The sequence below is a fragment of the Pelodiscus sinensis genome, chromosome 7, assembly GCF_052426305.1.
Source record: "Pelodiscus sinensis isolate ZL-2025 chromosome 7, ASM5242630v1, whole genome shotgun sequence".
NCBI lineage: Eukaryota > Metazoa > Chordata > Testudines > Trionychidae > Pelodiscus > Pelodiscus sinensis.
The window spans coordinates 30241526-30268149 of NC_143058.1; the positions used below are offsets into that span (position 1 = coordinate 30241526).

The 26624-nt window shown below is 43.8% G+C and overlaps 1 protein-coding gene and 1 long non-coding RNA gene across 6 annotated transcripts in view; one reads left to right on the forward strand and one right to left on the reverse strand.

Moving 5' to 3' along the window:
* Positions 1–4102, reverse strand: part of LOC142830171 (uncharacterized) — a 34441-nt gene extending 30339 nt beyond the window's left edge. Inside the window, exons 1-2 of the long non-coding RNA XR_012905165.2 lie at positions 4034–4102; positions 1517–1572 (exon numbers count right to left, since the gene is read on the reverse strand). This is a non-coding gene — a long non-coding RNA (uncharacterized LOC142830171). The remainder of the gene's footprint in view (positions 1–1516; positions 1573–4033) is intronic.
* FMNL2 (formin like 2) overlaps positions 2643–26624 on the forward strand; it is a 283706-nt gene continuing 259724 nt past the window's right edge. For 3 of the 5 annotated variants that reach the window (XM_006125648.5, XM_006125650.5, XM_006125646.5), the window contains exon 1: positions 2644–3358. In XM_006125648.5, coding sequence (XP_006125710.1) covers positions 3242–3358 — 117 coding nt within the window. In that variant the 5' untranslated portion in view covers positions 2644–3241. Of the gene's footprint in view, positions 3359–26624 lie in introns of all 5 variants that reach the window. The other 2 variants (XM_006125649.5, XM_089779725.1) reach the window with 1 other exon arrangement.

Consider the following 26624-nt stretch of genomic DNA (forward strand, 5'->3'; position numbering starts at 1 on the left):
CTGAAGTTCTTTACTCAGGCTGTAGTTAATGGGAGTTTTGCTTAAGTATGGATGGCAGGATTGAATTGCAAATTGACAACATCCCAGTTCAAAACAATGCTATAGTTATCTTATATATCTTTTCCCCAGTCCTGCAGAGATTATTTCCAGTATTTTTCATGATCACTATGTATTTGTGTGTAGAAAAATACTTTCTATCTATGTATCTCCAATATTGATCTTAACTACTACAGGCAATCCCCGACTTACGCGGATCCGACTTACGTAGGATCCGCACTTACGAACGGGGCTTTTCTTGCCCCGGAGCTCACGGGCGGCGGGTTGCCACCCGTGTCCTCCGGGGTGAGAAAAGCTTCTCCCGGTCTCCCTGGTCTGCTGGGGGGGTCCAGTAAACCCGCTAGACCCCCCCAGCAGACCAGGGGGACAGGAGCAAAGCCGCCCAGGCGGCGGGGGTCCCGCCACCTGGGCGGCTTTATTCCCGGGCAAACGAGCAAAGCTGCCCAGGCGGCGGCTTTGCTCGGGGGTCCCTGGTCTGCTGGGGGGGTCCAGCGGCTTTGCTGGACCCCCCCAGCAGACCAGGGGGACAGGAGCAAAGCCGCGGAGCACGCCCGCAGGGGGACAGCCCAGGCGCGCTTGGGCTGTCCCGCTCCGGGCGTGCTCCGCGGCTTTGCTCTCCATCTCCCTGGTCTGCTGGGGGGGGGGAGGGGCGCAGCTAGTTCGCCGCCCCCCCAGCAGACCAGGCTTTTGTTGTGGACCCTGGGGCAGAGCAGCTGGGGCGCTGCCGGTTGGTCCCGCAGCGCTGCTCTGGGCACTACTGGACCAACCCGGCAGCACCCCAGCTGCTCTGCCCCAGGCGTACTGATTCAGCCGCTGCTGGTCCAGCTGGAGCCCACATTCCAAACCCTGGCCCCAGTCCTGAACCCCTCCTACATCCCAAACCATTGGCCTAGCCCTGTGTCCCCCTGCACCCAAACTCCCTCCCAGAATGAGCACCCTGAACCCCCTCCTGCACCTCAACTTCCTGCCCCAGGCTGAGCTCAGAACACACTCCAAATTCTTTAGCCCAAGATCAGAGTCCGCATCCCCCTTCCCTGCACCCCAGCCTTGAGCCCCCAGACTGATAAAAGTGAGTGAGAATGGGGGAGGGAGGGAGGATGGAATGAGCAGGGGCAGGGCCTTTGAGAAGGGACAGGAAGGAGGTGCAACAAGGGTGTTTGGGTTTGAGGTGGATCCTGGATTGCATTTAAATTAAAAAAGTGATCTCATGCTTAAAAAGGTTGGAGACCACTGTACTAGAGTGAAAAAGTGTTTTTTTTTCCTGAAGTTAACATGTGCAGATAAAGACTATATTTCTGGACTTGCATCCCAAAAATATGGATATAAGGTCTAATCATGCTCTTACTGTAGTCCTTTTTCCACTGAATAACTGCACACATTTTCCACTAGTGGCATAGTTCATTCACTGTTTATTGGGATATTGTTTTTTTTTACTCTTGTGATTTGTATGCCAACCTACCTTTTGAATGTATCTCCATATTTATGAAGACCATCAACACTCATCACGTTAGTTTTCTTCAAAAAAAAAAAGCAGTGTAAATAGATAATACACGAGAAGTTGAGATAGCTGGCAACACTAAAACCCCAGGTGGCTTTTCCACATCAAGTTTCTATACATTGTTTCATTATGTAGCTCTCAATAAATGAATAATTACATACTTTTGCTGCCTGGTAGTATTCTGTGAAGTGCTGCAAAATAATATTTAAAATTAAATATAATAACTATATTCAGAGAATGTTAAGGCTGAACTGTGACACATTAAAAAATCTGGAAGTGACGAAGTTAAGACTCAGTGTGAACCCTTAACTCTGCCCCTCCAGGTTCATACATTAGTTTTCAGATCACATAGCACTTTTTCAGAGAAAGGTCACAAAATATTTTTAGGATGCGAGTATATATATTTTTCGCACATCATAAATATGGCTGAACTCTCATTGCTCATCATTTCCACAAAACAAATGGTAAGCCCATCAATGCAGAGATTGACCATGGAAAATAGTGTCTTTAAAACTGAATGTCTCCCAAAGACAGGGCCATCTGGAAAAGGGGATTTATAACAGAAACCATTCAGCAATCTTCACAATAACTCTCACAGAATACTTCAAGCCTCAGGCACAGATTATATTATATTATAACTTCTGAAAATATGACCCTGGGTTTGGCAGAGGATGGGGATTTCATTGGTGGAGAAAAAAATTGCAATTGTTTACTTTGGTAACTTTCACAATGTACTATAAATAAAAGTTAAAATAAATCATCTCATGGCCATTGTGATTCTCCACCTTTCTAAAATATTTAAAATCTGGAAGTTGGCTGTATTAGAATCAGACTCAATTTGTGTGGCCTGAAAACAATCGTGTTTAGGAAACAGAGCGTAGGGGAAAAGAGACCCTCTCACGATGTGACAAGTTTGTTTCCACATGTGATCAGGCTGATGAGGGCTAGCTGGCGGGGGGGTGGTGAATGGCTCCTTTGATTGCATTGTGCGTGCTGATTTCTGCGAACCGCGCGCAGAGGGACTACGAATCCCAGCTATCCCCGGGGCGGGGGGCGGCTCTGTAGGAGGCGGCTACCGAAAGGGGGCTTTGTGCTGCGGCGGGGGTGTGCGCTTGCCTGGAATCGGAATCTGCTGCGGCTCGCCTGAGTTTTGTAGTCGCTGCGATCCCTTGTGTTCTGTGGGGGGCCAGCCAGCGTGTATGTGTCAGAGGCGACAGCAGCAGCAGCAGCCGCCACATCGGGGGGACCCGGGGCCAAAGGGGGACCGCTAACCCGGAATCATGTATCTCACCCTCAGGATTGCGAGCAGGGAGTGGAATGGCAATTGTGCAACATGCAGCTAAAATCCCGGTTTCCTACCGAGCTCTCCAGAAGAAAGAGAGCGCGCTTGCCCTGGCGGGGAGGGAGAGGAGAAAGCCAGCATGAAGGTTGAAGATTATTTCCACGGCTGGTGCTAGAGGGAGACCTAGATCCGTGCAGCTCGCTTCCCCGTGGCTGGTGGGAGTTTTTGGAGAGCGGGGGGACTCGGCCGGATCGGGCTCAGCCAGGGAGGAGGGGAAGGCGCGTGTGGGGAGGGGGCGAAGGAATAACGGAGAGAGAGGCGGTGCGGTGCGTTTCCGATTGCACGCAGACTGAGCCGGGGGGGGAGAAAGAAAAATCGCCCCTGTCCGAGGAAGGGCCATCGCCATGGGCAATGCCGGGAGCATGGATTCGCAGCAGACGGACTTCAGGGCTCACAACATGCCTCTCAAGCTGCCCATGCCCGAGCCAGGCGAACTGGAGGAGAGATTTGCCGTCGTCTTGGTGAGTGCAGGTCCGCCCCGCGCCGGAGCAAACCGGAGCCCGCGGTGGGGTGGGGTGAGGGTCTGCCGTAGTTTCCATCCCCTTCCCCCGGCCGGGACGCCCTGGGCAGGCGGTGGTGGAGCCTGTGCGCGCGGCTGGGGCGGGGTGGGAGCGAAGCTGCAGCCTCCCCGGGCTGGGGGGGTTCGATTTCCAGGGGTGCGTGTCTGGGAGGTGCAGCAAGGAGTGAAGCTGCCGCCGTAGGAGCCGCTCCCCCATTGTTTGAAGGGAGCTGGGCACCGGCTGGGCCGGTTGCTCCCCCCAGGCCATGTAACGCGGGGAGGCGGCCCGCGGGGTTCGGAAGCGGCGGCTGGGGGCGCGGCGGGCTCTGGCAAAGTTCCTGCGGGGAACGCAGCGCCAGGAGCGCTCTGCAGCATCCCCCTCGCAAGGGGCCGGCAGACAATAGCCGGGCTGGGTCGAGCCGAGCGCGGGGTGTGAAAAGTCACTGGGGCGGAATCGAGGCGGGGAAGAGTCGGGACCAGCTTTGTGTGGGCTAAAGCCTGCCCCGGCGAGGTGAAACCGCGTCGCTTCCCTGGTGGCCCTGCCTGGTGTTTCCCCTCAACAAGGCAGCTTCTCCTTCCCACCTCGGATCCGCTCCGGATCCGCGCCGCTTTCCTTTGTAAAGCAGCCACCTTTTACCTCTGTTCCGCGCGCGCAGTTTTCAGAGACATGGCTAAATCTTGGCCGCGCCGTGTGGTGAGATGCAGGGGGCGTGGTGTCTCTGGCTGTCCAGTGAAGGGGTTTGGATTAACTCTGGCCCCAGGACTCGGCAGGCCAGATTCTGATCCCATTCACACCAGGATAGGTCATGTGACTATTGCCCCCAGACCATTATAAATCTGGCGTACGTGATTTGGGAATCTTGCTCGGTGTGTGTGACCCGAAAAGTGTTTCAAGAATGTGCAAAGGGTTGATCAGATTCAGGCTCTGTAGACTTCCACTATGATGGTCTTGTGTATTCTCAGAGTTACATCGTTAACCTTTCAGTACAAACAGCTTAAAAGAATCGGATGAAACTATCTACCACGTGTTTTAACAATGTGTTCTGTTGCAATGGCAGCTATACTGAGGTGTTCACAGTTTAAATATTTTGTGAAATACTTTTTGGGAAATAAAAGTGTCAGAGTGCATTGTAATTTATTTGCAAAGACTACTTGTTATTTCCTGTAACACCATCAGTTGTGTTTCCCTGTCTCTGAACTGTGTGGTTTTCTTCTAAATAGGTTCAAGTCCAGCTAAAAGCACTTATGTGGTATTGAGAGAACAGTCTACTTTGCATTTGTCTTTACTTGCCTCTTTAATTTTGGGAATGCTAGTCCTCTGGCCTGCTAGATGGTGCCCTAGAAAATACAATATGTAATAAATTAGCATTACTTCTATTCAAACACACAGTATGAGAGTATATAAAATATGTCACATATATGCCCTACCTTCACAATACAAAGTTCTTTCACACTAGTAATCATTTCTTTTATATGGTTTCTATCTGGATTTCATCTGGTAATGTCTTTATGTCTAAAAAGCACTCTAGCATGTAAAATGTGAGAGCTAGAGAGTGGGAATGAGCTTGTGGCAGAGGAGGCATTGGCACATGATTTTGTTGTGGTAGAAATCATAGTAAGAGATGAATTCTGTTAATCTGAGAAGATTAGTTTTTCCTAATATTTAGAGATTTCGGTATTGTAATTCATTAATAACATATGCCTTGGGTTAATCTTTAAGAAACTATTGTCAAGTTATTAAAAGCATGGAGTGTTTTGTAAATGCTAAGTTTCCTAGTCTCAAGTTCAATACTCATATTTTCTTTTTCTTTTTTTGAATGAGTTAAAAAACATTAACACATTTTAATGTAAAATACGTGTTGGGCGTGTACATGTTTGTGTCAGTCAGCAGATTTAAAAGGAGATGTGTGGTGTGTTTGCAGTTTCTAGAAAACTCAGCCAGCTGTCTGGGAAAGGACCAAGAGAAGGATCTAGACGAAGCAAAAATTCCAAAATATATTGAAGTAAAATGCAAAAATCAAACAGCTAGCCCTTGCATGGAACAATTATTTAAGTACTGACATTTCCTGCTATTATTTCTGGTGATGTGTTTTCATTACTTTGGCTATTAAATGTAACAGAGATGCATATATCTTGTAGACTCACTATGTCTTTATCCACATAGAATACATGATTCTCTATTTGAAATCAAATTCCCAGAACAGCCTACAAAGAAAGGACATAATTTCTGTTGAAGTTATAGAGTATGCTCTAGGAAAAATGCATAATATATTTTGACCTGCATTTAAATATTTTGAATACATGATATAGATCAGCAAAAATATTACATTCTTTTTATGCAATTCTTACTTGTGAAAATGATTTCCTTATATACAATCAAGACCCTGCCACACACACAGGAAGGTATGGGGAAATGAACACAAGAAAACACGTATACTGTAACCTGAATTCATTTTAAATATTAAGTTATAATCACACTCTATAACCTTCTTTTCTGTGTTGTGAACTATTTCCTGTTGTTGGAGGAACAGTTCCTAGACTCAAATTAATAGGTGTTTAGACTATTTCTGGTTAGACCCAGACCCAGTCAGATTATCATGTCTAAGAAAAGAATAAGCCTATTCAAGAAAGGACCCCCTACTGATATACCAAATGGTAAGGTGTTATTAAACATATTAAGGTAGCCTGAGTCAGCTTTTGCTTTTACCAGTGTAAATCAGGTGCAACTTTATTGAATAGAGAGTAATTCTGATGTACTATGTTGAGAGATAAGAATCCAGCTTATTATGCCTAAACCTACGGACTAAAAAGACTAGAAGACTAAATCTGTATCATAGTCCTGTATTTTAAATCTGTATCAGTTTGTGTCAGTGAAGAAAAACTGCTTTTGAATAATGATCAGTGGCATAATCCATCTGTGAATGTTTTTAATGCAACTATATAAGCTACAGATTTGATCCAGCACTCCTGCGAAAGTAAAAGGCAATATTGCCTTTCACTTGAATATGTCATTAGCTGACGGCAGGTGTCAAAGGCCCATTTCTGCAGCCTTTACTCCTGGGAGGTGGCATACAGTATGTGCTCTGACTCCTGGGAATGGTCTGTTGATGACAAGATCACTCCTCTGATTAAGGGCTCCAAAGTTGGGCCCAGATTTTAAGAGGCTCACAGGCCATTATTGGAACAGGAACAAAGAAGTTGCCCCAATGTCTTGGTATTACAGATGATGTCATGATGATTAGAATTCATCTCAGCTGCTAAGAAACTGTTTGACCACTTCACAAAAGGAAAGTGGCCTTCCTGTGACTCATCTCTTTCCCCTGTCCCCCAGGCCTTCATGCTTGTTGTCAGAATGTTTCACTCTGTGATCCACCCATCCAAGCACCATAATCTGAGAGTCATAGTGATAGAGCAAATGTGAAAGAAATAGTATCCTTACAAAAAGGAAGGAATATAGGGGCAAGAGATAAGTTTGAGAAATAAGTTGCAATAGACATAGTGTCTGAATAACTGACATTATTTTGAAATAACGAAGTGCGTATCTACACAGCAAGCCATTATTTCAAAATAATTTTGAGCTAAAGGACTTCTTACTCCAACTCTTGTAACTCTAATTTCACGAGGAATAAGGGAAGTTGAAGAAAGAGTGTTCTTCCTTCGACTTTGTGCTATGTAGAAAGCGCCAAAAGCCAAATTAAGCAATTTCGACTTCGAATACACAATTGACACAGCTGAAGTTTCATATCTTAATTTGACTTTTGCTGTGCAATGTGGATGTGCCCTATAAGGCCTAATTTGGATCTTCCTTACAAATTACATGAGGGGATCAGTCTAGCGTTCCTTGCAACGCTAGACTGCCACTGTAGTCCTAAAAGGGCTCGCTGATAGCGTCAATGTAATTCTTAATGTAAATGAAATTAGCAAAGCTGCTTAAGACATTGCACAGAACAGCTATTTGTTTGTATGCAATAACAATTCTTCTATGTTCTTGTATGCAAGCAGTGATGTGATATGTACAAGAATTATTCAATTCAGATCCAGAAAAGAGATTTTAAGCTTTACTTTTCTGTTCTCCAGCAAAGTCAGAGTAGAGAGCCACAGAGATGGAGAAACATTGAGAACGTGTGTTTATGATCGAAAGCACAAGACCACCTTTTTAATGTAAGTGCCTGGGTATCAACTGTTCTCTTCATTCTCTCCCTTTGAAATTATTCTCCAAAATAACCTATCAAACAGTAATGCGGTCCATTCAGCAGATATGTGAACTGTGACATGCACAGGTGTGTGTATATGTGGCAGAAATGCTGCTCCAATTAGCAACTGCTAAACTGCTAACAACTCAACATTTGAGGAGGGATCACCCCCAGAATAATTTGTCAGACTATTTTAGTGGTGTAGCAGCAGTGGGGGGCATGAGTTCCAGGCTCTCGCTCTTTTTGAGTTTAAGTTCCACACTGGGTGCACTAAGCAGGTTTCTTTGCTGTAAAGCAGTGCTGACAATACCACTGAAGATGTATTGAGAGTACAGCTGGATGGTACCCACCTCAAGTAGAAATTAATTTTTTCTCCAGGACTGGCTGTGTCACACTTCTCAGTTCCTACTACAGTGAAACCTGGAGAGTTTTCTCTGCTCTATAATACACATTCTCTATGGGTGTGTCTAGACTACAGAGTTTTGTCGACAAAAGTGGACTTTTGTCGACAAAACTATAACTGCGTCTACACTACCGCTGAGTTCTGTCGACATAACGTCGACAGAACTCAGCAGTTTTGTCGACGCTGGTAAACCTCATTTTACGAGGCATAATGCCTTCTGTCGACAGAGTTCTGTCGACAGAAGGTGTTATTGCATGTAGGGTTGTGTCTAGACTACAGGGTTTTGTCGACAAAGCAGCTTGCTTTGTCGACAGAACTGAATATAGTCTAGACGCTCTTTGTCGACAGAAGCTTTGTCGACAGTATCTGTCGACAAAACTTCTGTCGACAAAACCCTGTAGTCTAGACGTACCCTATGTGTCTGTCAATATAAGCAAATCTATTTTGGGTTTGTCTTAGATACTTTGACCATAGTATCTGAGCTCAGACTTGGGCAGTGAAAAATTGGTCCAACTAGCCATAAACTCTTCAGCACTGGCACAAGCTTCCCCTCCTGCTAGAAGTGTCTCCTTCAGATTGCTAGCGTGGGTGGGGTTAGCTCTTTCCGGGTGCTGTACCTTCCTCTCATAGTCTCCTTAATTACACTGTTTCAACCTGCAGTCTCTCTCACTCAGGAGAGCCGGCAGCCCCATTGGGTCCCCAAGGGGGGTGGGGGAGAGGGAGAGAGAGAGAGACAGTGTGTGCAAGGAGTTTCTGCGGTATCAGAAAGGTCAGGGCCTTGGGTGGAAGGGCTGGGGCTGGGGCAGCCAGCCTCCATGCTGCCCAGATGGCATGGTGCAGTGATCTTCTCCCCTCCTCACTGGCCCTCAAAGCTGCACAGAACTGTGCAGTGCAGCACTCTCACAGCAATTCTAAAGGGCTCGGGGCTCCACCAATGCTGCTGTAGTAGCATTGGCCAGGAGCTCCAGGCTCTTTAGAAACTCCAGGCCCTTTACCCTCACTGTCCATTGGCTCGCTCTCGCTCCAGAGGCTGCAGCATCCTGTTTGTGATTTGGTCCTCCATTAGGTCACTATGGCCTTCCTCTTCTAAGGCATGAAAGTCTTCAAAGGTGAACTGTCCCAGGTAGTCTGCTCTCCTCTGTCTGGGTTGTGCCACTTCCCTAATGGGACCACCCATTACTCAAGGTTCCAACTCACGGGCCTTCTCATCAACAGCTAAGGTCTGCCCTACCCCTTCTCTTGCTGCTTTTGCCCTGCACCTTCACAGCTTCTCTGGCTCTCTCTCCTGTCTGAAAAAACTTGAAAAGCAACTAATAGTCTAGTAGCACCTTAAACTCTCTCTGAATTTGCCAGCCCAAACTCCTTCCTCCTAGGCTATCTATTTCTAAGCCCTAAACACAATTCTTTCTTCTAGGAAGTCACGGCAGACTATTTTCACTGCAACCCTTCTCAGCTTCTGGGCTTTATACAGGCCCCTCCTGTTCCTGTCCCACTGAGCCTCATTTAATGAAACTCTGTTCCCTGGCTGCTCCTCCAGGTGTAGTCTGGGGAGTTAATTGGTCCACCTGGCCAGCTTAATCCTTTTGAGCCTTGGGTGGGATGAACACTCCATGACAAGCACCTAGAACTTCTAGCAGTTCTGTAAAGCATTCTCTAAACAGCTTTACTTACTGCAGCTTTTGAGGGTGCTAAGGGGAATGGGCTTTCACAGGTTTTACTACTGTGCAGTGTGCCTTCAAGTGTTTTACTTGTTACTTTCAACACCTGGAGCCCATACTTAGCTGCCCTGACATTTGAGAGAGACATTTCCTGTGCTGGAATATATGTAATATGCGAACCATGGGGAAGAAAGTGGAGGATTCAGTCTTCTTGACAGTGGGATTTTTGTTTTTTTTTCCCCAACAAATGGCCCCATCTACACAAGGCTTTTTAGTGGTGATACCTCTTACGCAAAAAGAACTGGCAGAAGATATGCAAATGAGAGCATGATTTGTATATCCTCTTCTGCAAAAAAGAGTAATGTAGCCGTAGCCTAAATGGCCAGTGGAAGGTGCCAACTAAAGCGACAACCAGATTTCAGTGGATCATGTGCTTGCCGTGACATGCACAACCTTTCAAGTATGTGGGAACCTCCTGCTTGAGCAGATTTTTCCACAAGTTTTTCCCTCCTTTGACATCATGAGCTAACTGTCCACAAATCTAAGGAGCCTCCACTAATTTATTTTGAATTGGAAGCTGTTGATAATCATGTTTAAGCCGTTTGTAGGGAAGTGGGCTGTATGTGTTCATAACCACCATCCTTCCAGCACTATGCTCTGATGCAATGAATTCAGGGTTTGGAGACCTGGTAATAAAAGTTATACTTCCAAATGGAGCTAACAGCAGGGTGGTCCTTCTCTAAACTTTGAACAGTGGTGTGTGTTTTATAGATGACAAATGGCGTGGCGGAGGTGGCCAGGGTAAAGTTGGCAGAATGGATTGTTGTCTGAGGAACTGTGATAGACATTATTTGACTGTTGGCTCATGTATCTGTTGGGATGTTAACAGGAAACATGCCCTGGCCATCGCAAGGTGTTATTTCATAATACAAATATGTGATTTGTGCCTGGTTCCATAGGCCCAGCTAAAACCCTGTTCTGAAGAACTGAGAGAATGTGTGGGAGGTGTGACATTAAAGGTTTTCTAAAAACTGGATCTAGTAGCACCATCCGTCTGCATAACAACTTTCTAGTGTTCTAATTCTAAGCATCCGAGTGCCCCAAGTATCGGTTCTTGGACCAGTTTTTTTCAACATCTATTAATGACCTGGATGAGGGGATGGATTGCACCCTCAGCAAGTTTGCAGATGACAGTAAGCTAGGGGGAGAAGTAGAAAGGGTCCAGAGTGACCTAGACAGGTTAGAGGATTGGGCCAAAAGAAATCTGATGAGGTTCAACAAGAGCAAGTGCAGAGTCCTGCACTTGGAACGGAAGAATCCCAAGCATTGTTACAGGCTGGGGACTGATTGGCTAAGTAGCAGTTCAGCAGAAAAGGACCCGGGGTTTACAGTGGATGAAAAGCTGGATATGAGTCAACAGTGTGCCCTTGTAGCCAAGAAGGCTAATAGCATATTAGGGTGCATTAGGAAGAACATTGCCAGCAGATCCAGAGAAGTGGATTCCCCTTTATTTGGCTCTAGTGAGGCCACATCTGGAATATTGTGTCCTGTTCTGGGCCCCCCACTATAGAAAGCATTGGAGAGGGTCCAGCGGAGGGCAACCAAAATGATTAGGGGGCTGGAGTGCATGACCTATGAGGAGAGACTGAGGGATTTGCGTTTGTTTAGTCTGCAGAAAAGAAGAGTGAGGGGGGATTTGATAGCAGCCGTCAACTTCCTGAAGGAAGGTTCCAAAGAGGATGGAGAAAGGTTGTTCACAATAGTGATGTATGGCAAAACAAGGAACAGTGGTCTCAAGTTACAGTGGGGGAGGTCTAGGTTGGATATTAGGAAAAACTATTTCACTGGGAGGGTGGTGAAGCACTGGAATGGGTTACCTAGGGAGGTGGTGGAATCTCCATCCCTAGCTGTGTTTAAGTCTCGGCTTGACAAAGCCCTGGCTGGGTTGATTTAGTTGGGATTGGTCCTGGCTTGGGCAGGGGGCTGGACTTGATGACCTCCTTAGGTCTCTTCCAGCTCCATGAATCTATGATACTAGGAGGAACTTCTACTCAGGCTCTCCTACATCCCAGATGTGTCCTCATGCCTGGCATAAGGCTGCAGTGAACATGCTTATAGGCAGAAATATTGGTGTCTAAGCAGCTTTTACTGCAAAAATTCAGGTGCTGGGATTGTAGGCACCTATAGGATTGGGGGTGAGCTTGTGAATTTCAGTGGAGTCAGATTCTGGAATTTAGTCCTCTATAGTGGCAGGTTAGATCCTAAATCTTTTTGTGGCTCCAGCGCTTGCTAGCATGATTGTGATACAGGAACTGACTCTGATTGTACATATGTAGCTAGTGTAACTCTGAAATTAATGGAGTTATGCTAGGTTGAAACCAAAACCAGGTCAACTGTATAATATAATAGAATTATAAAAAATACACATTAAAAAGACCAATTAGCTTTTTTTTTTTTTTTTTGGTAAGACCCCTGCCAATACGAATGTGAGTGTTTTTTCCAGACCATTTTAAAGAGATTTGGTCAATGACACTTCCCTCTCTTCCTTTGAGGAAATAGTCTAATAGACCTTATCATTTGAAAATGTCTTAGGGTACATCTACACAGCAGTGTTATTAAGGAAAAACTGACATTATGTTGAAAAAACAAACCGCGTGTCTACACTGCAAGTCACTATTTCAAAATAATGTCGAGATGGAGGACTTCTTACTCTGACTTCTGTAACCCTCATTTCACGAGGAGTAAGGGAAATCGAAGGAAGTGTGTTCTTACTTCGACATTCTGCTGTGTAGTTAGCTTAATTTGGATTCTGGAGCTATTTCGACTTCAGCTATTCAATTGATGTATCTGAATTCAGCTTTTTCCCTGCAGTGTAGACGTGCCTTTATTGGCAATTGGTGTAAATTAATAGGTTGAAATAAAACTGAATGGTAAACACATGTGAAACTGGCTCATATGTCATTCAGTAGTGTTTGTAAGTTCTCCTGCATATATGTCAATTAAAAAGATATTATTCATTTTTTGTTTGAAATAAATGAATACTCCAAAGAATATTTGGCTACTAGCATGTTTGAGGTTCACAGCCCTTAAATGAATTGCAATGTTTAAAGACGCAAATTATTTTTAAAATATTCAGGCTGATGTGTAGTCATGTATTTTTCTCTTCGTAGCGTATTTCCATATCAAATAATCGCCTTAATTTATTGAGCTTTACTGATGAAGGTATGAACCAATTCTGTCAAACTTCATGTGTCACTTGCTCTTGCCTTTAGTAAGCTCTGAATAGCCTGAAAGAAAGTAATAGGCTTGCTCTAAAAAGATCTAGATGAAAAGGATTATTGTATGGTCCTATATTAGCAGGGCAGAATCTATACATCACAAGGAATTTCTCTGTGAATACCCATTTTGACATTGTAGAATAAAACAACAAGTTTGAGTGTTGGTGGTTTTCTCCAGGTCTAGTCACCATGCAGGTGCACGTGAGGTTTCTAAGGGGTGCAGAAAAGTAAGTCTGATCTTGCAAACCCATAGTTTCATGATGGTGGTGGTGATGATTTATTTCTGTTTAAGTAATCCAAATTATTCTGGGCACTGTATCTACCTATGGACTGAGACTTTTCATTATGTATTTGTACAACTAACAGGATATCTTGTGTAACAGAAGCATAGGTGGTTTGTACTCCTAGAAAATGTCTGATTGGTTTATCTTAGTCCTTAAGGACTAGACCGCACCTCCCTTACTCCTTCAGGAGTCAAGTGGGTGGCAATACCTGGGCCTAAGAGGCTAACTCTACATGAAGACTGTCTCCATATATGATACAATTATTACTTTTATTTTTCATTTAACAATAAATAGACTTTTGAAAATGCAGAAACCTCTGCTCAGCCTTAACTGTGGTGCAGCTACAGTACAGGTTGCACCTCCCTTAACCAGGACTATCTAGTCAGGCAACATCGATGGTCTGGCAGGACCATGGGTGTCCTGGACCACAGAGTCTAGGTATAAGGAGGTTGGCCTCAGGGCAAGAGAGGGGACGCAATTCAGCCAGGAGCCCCTTGCTGAGGGAAGGGGGCACAGCCTGAAGTTCTGGCCTCTACTGCCGGGTTGTAGCGGGGGACCAGCAGTGGCCACAGAGTCCCGGCAGCCATGGAGCCTCAGTCCCAGCAGCCGCGGAGACCCTGTAGCCCCAGGAGCTGTGGCAGCTTGAGAGCCCTGGCAGCTGCAGAGCTCCAGCTTGGGGAGCCATGGCCATGCAGGCAGTAGCAGAGCTTGGCTGGAGTCCTAGCTGGGGGCAGCACAGGTCATGTTGGGAGGCACCTCCTCTCGTTCGGCAGATCCCCTTGTTTGAGACCAGTTAGGTTCTGGGGGTGCTGGACGGGGGAGGGCCAACCTATATTATAAAAAGGTTGCTCTATAGTCTATAGAAACACATAACTGACTCTCATGGCTCAAACTCATCATTGAAACGCCTCATCTTTTAAATTCTTTTGTGTGTAGTGTCCACTAACCTTTTTCTTTTTTTCTTTTTAGATCTTTTCCAAAATGTGCAAGAAACAGCATTGTTTAAACATGCTAACTTGAGTATAGTACGGTATGGAGACTATTTTCCTCCTGTGGAAAACTGTAGCCAGGCCATGCTGTAGTTTCCCACTCCTAGTGTGGATTGTGGTATGGTTTTATAACTTAGTTTTTAGAAGAAGAAAACCTATCCACACTAGCTGGTAAATCTGTATCTTAATTGTCCCTGAGATCTGAGAGGGTTTTCTTTTTGAAAAGTTTACTACTCCGTGAACTTAAAATAATAACTTCCAAAAATTCCCAAATGTAAGGGGAGTGACGACACCCTACCTCTGCTTTTAGTTTTCCTCTATCAGTTGCTAGGATGACTTATACCTCCATTCCTGTGTTGGGGAAAGAGAAATCATACTGAGCTAAGGAATGATATTTTAGATGGAGGGTAATAGAAAGGGCACCTGTGGTCCCACTTGAGGTCTTTATTTAGAAGTATAGAGAAGGTTGGAAAAATCATCAGGAGCACGCCTCTCTCAAAATATTACCTCTGAATGATTGATTAGTAGATAAAAATAATGAGGTGGTGTTTAACTTGAGCAACCATTATGCACACAGCTGGTATTGTTACTGGTGTAGGCAATTTGTTAATGTTTAACAGCCTGTGCAAAGCCTCTTTTTATGATACTTGTTGAGTGTGTGTGTGTGTGTGACTGACTCCTAAGTGTTATGCACCAGGGTCTTGAACTAATAATTCCCACCAAAGTTGAGGAAAGTTTGCCATTTAACTTCAAAGTGAACAAGATTAGACAGCATATAAATATTCTGAATATTAATGAGCTGGCACTTCATGAAAGATGCCATCATTGAGCTTCCTGAGTAAGGAATTGGTCTATACTATCCATGTAGGTGGCAAAGGGCATTTTTAATTACTACAGAGGTAAAAGTAATCACTCAGGCTATGTCTAGACTGCAAGCCTCTTTCGAAAGAGGCTTTTCGAAAGATACTTTCGAAAGAGCCTCTTTCGAAAGAGAGTGTCTAGACTGCACGCGGAACTTTCGAAAGAGCAAGCCGCTTTTTCGAAAGAAAGCACCAAGTGAGTCTGGATGCTCTCTTTCGAAGAAGCCCTATTTACATTCAAGAACGCCTTCTTTCGAAAGAAGCACTTTCGAAAGAAGGCGTTCTTCCTCGTGAAATGAGGTTTACCGCCGTCGAAAGAAAAGCCGCGTTCTTTCGATTTAATTTCGAAAGAACGCGGCTGCAGTCTAGACGCAGGTGAAGTTTTTTCGGAAAAAGGCTACTTTTCCCGAAAAAACCCCTGAGTCTGGACACAGCCTCAGGAAGGAGTGGGGTGATCTACTATTTCATTAGATGTTTGCTCCCATTTTTGCCTAATGTGAATTACTGGCTTCAGTCCCATGTGTGCTGCATTCTTCCTGCAAGGTGCTAAGAACCCAGAACTCTACTGCCTTTAAGGCTCAGCACCTTGAAGATCCGGGCCCTACATTTGTAATTTTTCTCTTTGTCTTTACCCTTTGCCTTTCCCCTTGTGAAGGATAGTCACATGAGTAAGATTTTGGAGGACTGGGTCCCAGAGTGTTAAAACGGTCTGCCCCAAAACGTTATACAATCTTAGCCCTTTTGTGAAAGAATTGGGAAGGCTCTTACCAAAAGAAGTTAGAAAGCTTTTCAAATATGTATTAAAGCAGTGAGTAATTTAGCTGTGTTTATTGGAAAAGACAATCCTATTACTTTTTATGCCCTGGAATAAAGTACTTAAAATGCATGGGCTGGAAGCAGTATTTTGTTCAGAGAATAGGAAAAAAGTAAACAAACACCCTTCTCCCCCCATTGAACTCTGCTTTCTATTTGCTTCTACTTAGGTGCTCATATAATTTTGCTGTGTTTTGTGATGAATGTTGATTATCTGAGAAACTGTGCAGTGAGTTCAAATCATTTTAAAATAAAATAGCTGGCTACAGTTACACTTACTAATCGTTACCCTGTGTTTTGACTTATGTGAAAAGTTGTTAAAAATGTTATTTGGCTGGTGTGCAGTGGGATACTTTCTTTTTTCTTTTTTTTGTCACTGTTTGGAGTCCATATGCTCCGACACTGTCACATGGGAGGCATCATTTGCTTTGTTTCAAGCCAACAGTGGAGCTGGTTTGAATGGAGTCCTAGCTATTCTTAGTAAGGAAAACTGTTCCTCTTTCCTCTCTAATTTCATCTTGGGGGCCTACCCTGCACCTTTTGTACCCAGTATTAGTTTTGTCTTTGAGTTCAAAAGAAAGCTGTCGGAGGCCCATAATTTCAATATTTCAGTTTTACTCAAAGGGAGTTGTGTTCCAACAGGAATTGTCAGCTTCTTATCTTCTAAGCTTTGGTCTACACTAGCAGAGTGTCCACAGTGCCAAGCCTGTTATTTTGAAATAAGGGTCTGGTTATTTTTAAATAACTCCTGCTTTCCACGAGGAATAATGCTTATTTCGAAATAGTTATTTCGAAAACCGATAGTGTGGATGCTCCACTGCTGCTATTTTGAAATAACTCTCCAGAGTCATTCAAAGTAATTACTCTCCAGTGTTTCCTGGGGCTCTAAGTCAAGGTAATGGGTACGTCTACATTTCACAGTTATTTCAAAATAAGTTATTCTGGAATAGTTATTCCAAAATAGCTTATTTCAAAATAGCACATCTACACTGCAGGGAAGCCGCAAAATTAGTCCAAGGCAGGATTCCCTAATGTAGATGTGCTATCTCAATTTAGAACCCCAAGAGGCACTGGAGAGGAATAACTTAGAATGGCCCTGGTGAGGGGCTATTTCAAAATAGCAGCAGTGATGTGTCTACACATGCCTTATTTCGAAATAGCTATTTTGGAACAGGCATTATTCCTCGTAGAATGAGGTTTACAGATTTCAGAATAAACAGTCTGTTATTTTGAAATAATGGAATGGCTGTGTAGACGCTTGCATTGTTGTTTCAAAATAACACTAATTATCTAGTTAACACTAGTTAACAGTGCAATGTGGATGCATCCAGTGTGTCCACATTAAGGGAGCCTGCCTCGGACTAATTTCAAGGCTTCCCTGTAGTGTAGACACGTGATTTCAAAATAGTTATTTTGGGAGTTAATATTTCAAAATTTATTTTTAAATAATTTCCTAGTGTAAACATGCCCTTAAAAACACCTCAGGGAAAACTGCTCTGAACAAGACCAATGTTGGGACATAACTAAAAGATAGGTCTGACTGTCTTCAGTGCCAGTCCTAACTAATATAAAAAACGCCCAACCTTCAAGATTGAGTTTCTCTTTTCAGAATTTTGGCACAACTCCAATGTTGTCAGTGGCTGCAATTAATTATAATTCAACAACAGAAATATGAGAGTGATTAGGATATCCTTTTCATATTATTGTAACTAGGAATTCCTAGTATTGACTTGAACAATCAAATATGCTTGCTCATCCAAACCGCACACCTGATCTGCCGGCATTGTTTAAAGATTTCTTCACAACATCAGTCTGCAGAGCATAAAAGACTAGGAGAGGGTGGCACTGAGAATTTAGAAGCAGGCAAGTATTACCATAGCTTTTTGTTACAAGAACTATTGTTAATTGTTTGTGCAGGATGAGAATGTTGCATCCTCCAAACTGGCTTTAACATAGACTTGTGATGTGTGGCAGGGGAATGAATCTCCCCATTTAGGTTGCAGTGACAGCAAAAGATGCTTTTATCAGTATAGATGTTTTATAGATGCTGGCTGTTAGTACAGGAAAACTCCGACTTCTGACCACCCGAGTTACAATTCTCGCCCCCCCCCCCACACTTACAACCATTTTTGTAGGTGTGGAAGAGGCCAAAAATCCCCAACTTATGGCCCGCGTTTACGACGACACACAGTGCCTATTGTAAATGAGGGTTTGAGTTATGATGCCCCCGACTTGCAACGCTTCCCCGGGAACCAATCACATCGCAAATCGGGGGGTGCCTGTAGTGCCTTTTGGCCTTATGGATTGTCCAGGGAAGTATGTAGTAGAGGAGGCAAAGGAACAGACTCCTATGCAGCTAAACAGGAAGCTTCAGAGATTAAGGGAACACTGTTAATTTGAGTTTTAAAAAACCGACTTTTAAAATCAAGTTTCTGATAGAACACCTTTTAAATAACAAGGGCTGGAGTTAAGTAATTCCTTTACAAATTATGAGAATTTTTGGCTCCTTTGCTTATTTATGAGAGTTTTTTGCTCCTGTTTCCAGCAGAGGACCGTGGTTGGGCCTGAAAGTAATGTTAACCATGCTCAGTCTCATCCTTTTTTGTCCTTCCCTTTCCTCTTTGTGCACATCTGCCTTCAGTTTCAAATCAGTTTTGCCTGTTGATTACTGCTGAACGCCCTCTTGAAGAGCTTGGCACACCCAGAAGTCCTGATATCATCATGCTGTTTCTTGCATGAGCCAGGAACTGCAACTAACTCTTCAGCAAAGCAGCAAAATTAACCAATGACAGCATCCTGATCCAGCAAAGCACTTATGTGTATGCTTACCTCTAAGCATCTGAATAGTTTCATTGAAGTGAAGTTAAGAACATGCTTAGAGGCTTTGTTGAATCAGGACCACAGTGCTGTCAAATACAAAGCAGACACATACTGAGAAAAGAGAGAAACTTTTAATTTTCATACTCTTTCAGCTATAGTACTCCAAAAGGGTTATATGTAACAGTAGACGTTACAGATATGATCTTCATGTTGCCAGGGTGTGCCTTTAAATGTACATGTACAATAGAGATAGATATGATGGGCTTAAGGCAAATAGTCTTTTTTTTATGGAGGCACAGGAAATTAACTCAAAGGTATCTGGGTAGCAAAACTGTACATTATATTTTACAACAGGGAAGCTTTTAAAAGTCCAGTCATATGATCTTAAAGCTGTCACTGCAGGACTTCTGTCATCAAAACTCGCAGCCTTATTTTATAGAGTAACTTGAATTATTGCTAGCTTTCTCCTCTGTTTTTTGGCATAGTGATGTGACCATTTGGGAATTTAGTATGGGAAATAAATGACAAATTTATTTATTTTGATTTTTAATTTATATTTATATCCTAAGCTCTAAGCATCTAATGAGCTAAAGAATATAGTAGGAAATAAAATTAATTGTTGAATATAATATACTGAGAACTACAAAATAATTGGTAGCAGAGGGCCTGATCCTGAAACTTAGGTAAAACTTCAGTGCCTGGCTGAAGGATGATCCAGTCATGATCAATACTTTTAGATACTACTTCAAAACAAATTATAAAAAAAATAATAAATTCCTCTGGGTCAAATCCTATTTACCTTTAATTAAACAAGTAGTCCCAATGATTTCAGTGGGACACCGCAGAAAATCAGCAGGATTTGGCTTGTTGACCCATTGTGGGTTGTGTCTCAGCAGGCACTACAGGGCTGAGCTCTTAATACACGGAACAGTGTAACTGAAAAATGCTTAATTCTTGAAAAGAGAGAATAATTTCTTCCAGGAATTCTTAGTAGTCAGATCTGTAGATGATAGAAGCTATGAGATGTGCTAATCTGTTTTGACAGAATATCATTTTAATTGCACTAGTTATTTTGCTCTTGATCATTTAATCAGTTGATTGTAAAGTGCTTTTTTATAATAAGTCAGGATGCAGAACATTATGTACATAAATATGTATATTTGAATATGTATGTATTTAATTATTCCCAAACATTATACAATTTAGCTACTCCTAAAACAGGGCCTCTGCCTTTCTAAAATGTTTTGCAGCATAAAGGACTTTTATAACAAAATAATCTGAAGTTGCCACCGAAATTGTATGTTGTTTTAAATTTTCCTTCAGCTCTCTATTTTCTGTCAGTGTGCGTACTTCAGTGTATGCTTCAGGGACATTTTCATAAAGCAGCATAGTAGCCACGTTGTTTTAGACCTAAATGGTCTTTAGAGCAGTAGTGTCGAACATGTGGCTTTCATGCCTCTAAACTGTGGCCTTTGAGAGCAACTGTGTTAAGATGAAAACGTGTATTTGATTATGAGCTGGAAACATGCCTCTGATTTTTCAACTGAAATGTTTGAGTCACGATGGGAATGTGGTAGAGGGCATCTCTTCACCAACGACTCTCCACTGTTTGCCCTGCAACCCCAGGAAGTGCTGTGCTGGGATCATTCAGAGCATGTGCTGTCCTGTAACTGCTCTGACACTTCCGCTGCTTACCACTTGCTGCATTTCATAGGAGGGAAGACAGCAAAGTAGAGCTCTGCATGGATATGAAATTGGTATTGGCATCTGCAGAAATGATCTGAGGCTTTTATTTTCGAAAGAACTGTGTCTAGACTGCGGTTTCACTTTCGAAATAGCACTTTTTCAAAAGAGCGCCATGTCGCGATTATACAAATGAAGCATGGGAAATTCAAATCCCGGCTTCATTGCAACTTTGAAGTGTCTAATTTACATCCCTCTGTCGAAAGAGGGATATAGTCTAGACACACCCTAGCTCTCTGCTTGAGCTTGAGGAAGACAAGGACCTATCAAAGATTGTTTCTGTCTTCCATGCAGAAACCCAGGGCAGCTCAGAGGGATTAAAAATGGACAATGTGGGTTCTACTCTCCGTTGTCCCAGTCAGCAGGGGTCCTCAGCAGCACCCTCACCACTATCAGTATACTGAATTCTCTCAGACACTACTCTGTTACCTTTTGTTGTTACAAAGTTCGGCTCCCTTTCCACAGGCTGAGTATTGCAAATGGCGCAGAGCAAAACAGATTTTTGTCTGTTCTCCTTTTTTGAAATACGTTTTTCCCTCAGACTGAAAAGTTGGGACATTGTTGCTTTAACTCCAGTAACAAGGGAGGTTTTTACCTCCCACTCTGACATCTCCCTTGGTTGGAAGCAAAATCCAGTCTGGTTTCTCTTGCCCTTTCCAAGTACTTGCCATTCCAGCTGCTCCCCTGCATGGATGTGTTGGGAGAGCAGGACAGTTCCCCTCACCACTCTTGGGGTTCTTTGGGCCTTAAATGGGAGCAGGATCAACCTCCTAGTTTTCCAGTGTATGTCTGGCAGCTAGGATCAGGCATGATTTAAAATATGAGAAATAGGATTTTTTTAAAATGTAATTCTCTGGCCATAAGTCACTGTACAGTAAAGGGAATATAGATTTTACATCTGTTATTTGTCTGCCTATAAAATGTCTGCTTGCTTCAGGCCAAAAGCAAAGAATAGAGAGAGTTGCACAAATTGGCAAACTTTTCTAAAGTTTGTTAGAAGCCAGTAATTAAAATCAAGAAACAAATGGTTTAGTCCAGAAATTTTAGTTCATCTAATATTCTGGCATGTCCATGTTCTGACTTCATTTTTTCCTTCTTTCAATCCAGTATGCCGAGTAAATGAATAACACTTCTATACCTCTGTTGGTTTGGAACCAAACATGAGGGAAGAAGTAGGTGGCACAATTATTGAATGGCTCTGTAAAACAATGGTGATGAAGTTTGGCTTAGCTTCTTGAGCAGTTCTCTGACAAACATTTCCAATAATTTAGCATGTTTGGGAATGCTTCAAAGAGTTTTCTAGCCAGCTCTGGGAACTTTGCAAATACAGAAGATCAAATAAATTAACTCTCACAAATATTTAAAGAGTAGCTGAAGTGAAACTTGGATGTTGCATACATACATACCTCTGCATACACAGATTCCCTCCACACCATATTTGTTTCTCTTCTCAGACAAAATAAGCCCAGTGCTGCAAATCCAACCCACTTAAAGAGAATCAGTTTCCCATCTATCCTCTTGTGCCGGCAGACTAACAAAGGGACAAAATGAAGTTAAAGAATCCAGAATCTATGAAACAATATAACCAAAATGAGCCTAGTTCGAACTAGTGGGCAATTCGAAGTAAGTCCTTAGTTTGAATTAACTGTTACTCCTCCTGGAATGAGGTGTAACAGTTAATTCGAACTAAAGACTTAATTCGAATTGCCATTTTACTGCCACGTGTAGCCGCGGGCAGTTACTTCGGACTAGTGGAATTTAAAAATGGCGACCGGACGGGAACATGCAAATAAAGCCCGGGATATTTAAATACCGGGCTTCATTTGCAACTTCGAATGCCTATATTAGCCTCCCTAGTTTGAACTAGGGGGTTAGTGTAGACATACCCCCAGTCCAGACAGACTCAGGCTAGCAGGGCTGGCGCTAGCATGCTAAAAATAGCAAAGTCCACATTGAAGCTTGGGCTGTCAAGCCCTCCCAAGTTGTTAAGCTTGAGTGCCTAAGCTACTGCCAGTGCTACAGTGTCCACACGGCTGTGGTTAGCTTGCTAGCTTTATTCTGTGTATCCAGGCTGTGAGGCTTGCTTCTCGTTGCAGTGTAGACATACCCATACTTATGATCAGACACTGCAATTTTTAAAGACTGTGAACATCAAAGTATTTGTGTGCAGTGTGCTTGACAGCCCATAGTTATGACATGCTGTAGGCTAATCAAATAAGCAAACTTGATCTAGTGATCATTAGCACAGTGTATGCTGCTTTGAGCCAGGAAACATTGTCATCATTTTAATCCTCTTCCAGCCATTATAAATGACTCAGGATGACCAATCATTATGTAGTTTGTTCTTCAGAAAACTCAGATGTTTGCTACATGAACAGTCCAATAACAGTCATATTTTCATAGTGGTTTTTTTAAAGACTTCTATAGTGCTGTATCTGTCCAGAAAAGTACACTTGTTGCATTTTTCAGCTTCTTCACGTGAACATTTATTCATTCATTTAAATGAATGTTGCTAATAAGATGCCGATGAAAACTTGAAAATACTCATTTTGGTAGATAAAAATAATACTTTTGCTCTAGTATAACCTGGGAACCCCAAAGCATTTACAAACATTAAGCCTTTCAAAAAAGCCCTGAGAGACAGGGGAATAGCATTATGTCTGCTGTATAGATGTGAAGACCAAAATATGAAGGGGTATATTAGTTATCAGAAGTCACAGAACAAGTGAGTGGCCAAACTGGGAACAGAAACAAGGGCTATCAGCTTCCAGTCACCTCTGCTCTAACCACAGGAAAAATAAAATGAAAATCACTTTCTTTGATAATGAATATAGTGCTGGAGGGAGCCAGCTTAAAAACTGCTCCTCCCAGCACCATCTCCGTGGTGGTGGTGGGGAGAGGGGGCAAGGGAGGTAGAGGCACAGGAACAGTGGCACTGCAGCTCTGCCTTTTAAATGTAGTAAGAGTCACCTGGCTCTTACTGCATTTAAAAGGCAGAGGTACAGCGCAGGACCCAGTGTGAGCTGGGACTGGTTCAGTCTTGCTCATTCTGTGTCCTGTGCTGTCTCACTCATGCCAGGTCCCATACTACAGCTTTACCTTTTAAATGTAGTAAAAGGTGCTTGGGGTTACTACATTTAAAAGGCAGGGCTGCAGCAGGATTAGCTCCTTGGGATGGTGCAAGCTGCTGCCCAGCTCCTACTAAATTTAAACTGCAGAGCCACCCCACCATGGGGGTAGCAAGTGTTCTCCCTCCCCCCAATCCTCCCCCATTGACTAATTGAGTAGTCAATGGAAATTCCATCAGCTATTTGATTAGCTGAGTATCTGCAATTTAACATCCCTAGGACCTTCTGGGATTTCTTTCCTTTTTTTGTTTTTGTTTTTTAAAATGGCATTTTCAGTTTTCCCCTCTTTTGTTTTTTGTGCATTTTTCTGTTCTGTGTTTTGAGTTTGGCAACCAAATGGAAGAAGGGAAGTCAGGGAAACCACAGCCTTGTGGCTATCCTAGCTTCGGGTGATTAATAAAAATGACTATTAATTGGCATATGTACTAGTTGTTATAATTAAATACGGGACTGACAGATTTTACCTCTCAGGCTACATCTACAGCCCTCCTTCCAACCACACCCAAATCAGTCTGACTTAGATTAGCCAGCTCACAGAACGCAAGTGCTGGGACTCTAGTAGGTGGGTGAATCAGAGCCCAAGTTCTCCTATGGCTCAAGTCCAACCTGACTTGGGGCCTCTTACTCTCTACCAGTGGTGCCCAAACTTCTCCTGTCATGCCCCCCCCTTACTAATAATGGAATCTTATCTCCACCCCCGTCCGCTACTGCACAAGTGGTTCAGCAGTGGAGCTTGGGCTGAAGGCAGAGCTGTGGGCAGAACAGGGGATGAGAGAGGAACTGGGGCTACTCGTGAACTAGCCGGGGGATAGAGGGAGTGAGGTGGACAGAGCAGAGCAATGGGTGGAGCGAAGCTGCAGCTGGGAGCTGGGAGTGCTCCCATCCTGGGTCGGCTATGTGTCCCCCGAACGTTCCTCTGTGCTCAACTGGGCAGGGTTCCCTGCAGTTTGGGGATCACAGCTCTCTATGGTAGATAACAGGGGACTGTGTTGATTATACACTATTCAGAAAAAAGAAGTTGCATTTGTATATACAGACCAAAATGTGGGTGGGCCTTATGTGTATTGGAGCATGGACTCCAGCCACGAGCAGAGTATTAAGCATTTTTGTTAAAATGGAAAGGAAACCATGCAAGAGGTACTTGGGCCATAGTTCTGCTGAGCTCAGCAACACGGAACCTTCACCAGCAAGTACGATGCACAGAAACTGATTGGCTTAATAGAAAAAGAAACATAAACTGGTACATGGTCATCTCATGCCGACACTATACCCATGTTTTCAGATACTGCTGTCACTACATTCTCTAGTCCAGGGGTGAGGAGCCTATGGCTCATGGGTTGGACCTGACCCATTGCTTCATTTCATCCAGCCTGTGGCCAAGTTTTGGGGCTGGAAGCCTTGAGCCTGTCCCTGCTGACAGTAGGTGTAGGGGTGGTCAGGGAAGCACCACACACTGTCCTCGTCCCCGGCGCTGGCTCTGCATCTCCCATTAGCCGGCAACAACAGGCAATGGGAGCTGCAGGGGTAGCACCTGTGGACACAGGCAGCATACACTGTACAGAGCTGTCTGGCCCTCTGCCTAGGGGCCAGACACGTTAGGGAGCAGCATAGAGCCAGGGCTGGCAGAAAACCCTGACACACAAAACTGGCTGGGAGCTACCTGAGGTAAGAGCTGCCTGCAGTAAAGGGGAAAATTACAACTAAAAATGGACTTTTGCCCTTTTTGCTTCTTTATGAAGGTCTGAACTTTTTAAAATAAAAGTGTATATATATCTTCTTTTTATATAGATGTAATATATTCAGGCCTTGTCTAACCTAGGAGATGTTCTGGTGACTAGAAAACTGATAAACTCATGAGATTTGAAAAAGAAACAAAAGGGTGAAAGTTGAACAACCGAAAGTGGAAGGAACTTTTAGTTAGTTCAAAGTCTGTTTTAGTTTTTTGCTCTTTTGTTATTCCTACAACTGATCAACTCTTGGGCGTAAGATGTCTTTGTTAAAGATTCACGACCGCCATCTTTCTAGAGTGAAAACTTATAATAAACATCTCTGGCATGCCAAACAAATCTTTCACTAAAACTAGACTCGACATTTCTGATAGTTATAAAGCAAAAATAAAACCACCTTTATTAAAAGTCCCAATGTTTAGACTTGTATTTAAAATACATCATAAAGTAATAGAGCAAAACCAATTTAAAAAAATCATTTTCAGGTCACCGTTAAGCTTGTGTGAGTGGGTTCACACCTCCACTACTACTATACGTAACTTTGGGTATGTCTACGCTACAGAGTTTTGTCGGAAAAATGGCCGTTTTTCCGACAACTTCAACTACGTCCACACTGCAGTTGCATTCTTTCTAAAGTAAATCGAAAGAACAGAGGGGGTTTTCCGACAGCGGTGGTACTCTTCCTTCGAGGAAGAACGCCTTTTCCAAAATAACTCTTTTGGGAAAAGGCGTGTGTGGACAGGGAGGAGGGTTTTCTTTTGAAAGAAGAGGCCTCCAGGAAATAACATAGGTGCCCTGGTGGACACTCCATCCAAAGTAATCACACCTCTATAGTTCCTGGCTCCTCTAAAGCTACAGACACCTGGACAAGCCTTGTAGCAGGAAGCCAGCCTTGGAGCAGAACCCTGACCAAGCGACTCTCCCTGCCACAGGCCTGCTCTCTGATGGCACAGCCACAAGCCCCCTGAGAACACCCTGGCCCTCGCAGGGAGCAGCCCCAGGGGTCTCAGGACCCACCCGGGGGACCAAAAGGTGGGCACACTCCTGGTCCGAAGCGGAGATCCTGTCCCTCCTTGAGCTGTGGGGTGAGGAGGAGACATTTCAGGATCTCTGTTCCAAGCGCCACAACGTGGACATCTTTGAGCACATGGCCGAGTCCCTGGCGGAGTGTGGACACCCACCCCAGACCTTAGAACAGGTCTGCAGTAAGGTCAAAGAGCTCCGTCAGGGATACGTCAGAGCCAGAGAGTGCAGCTCACTCTCAAGGGCAGGACCCCACACCTGCTCTTACTTTGAGCCCCACCAGATCCTGGTGCACGGAGGAGGAGGTTG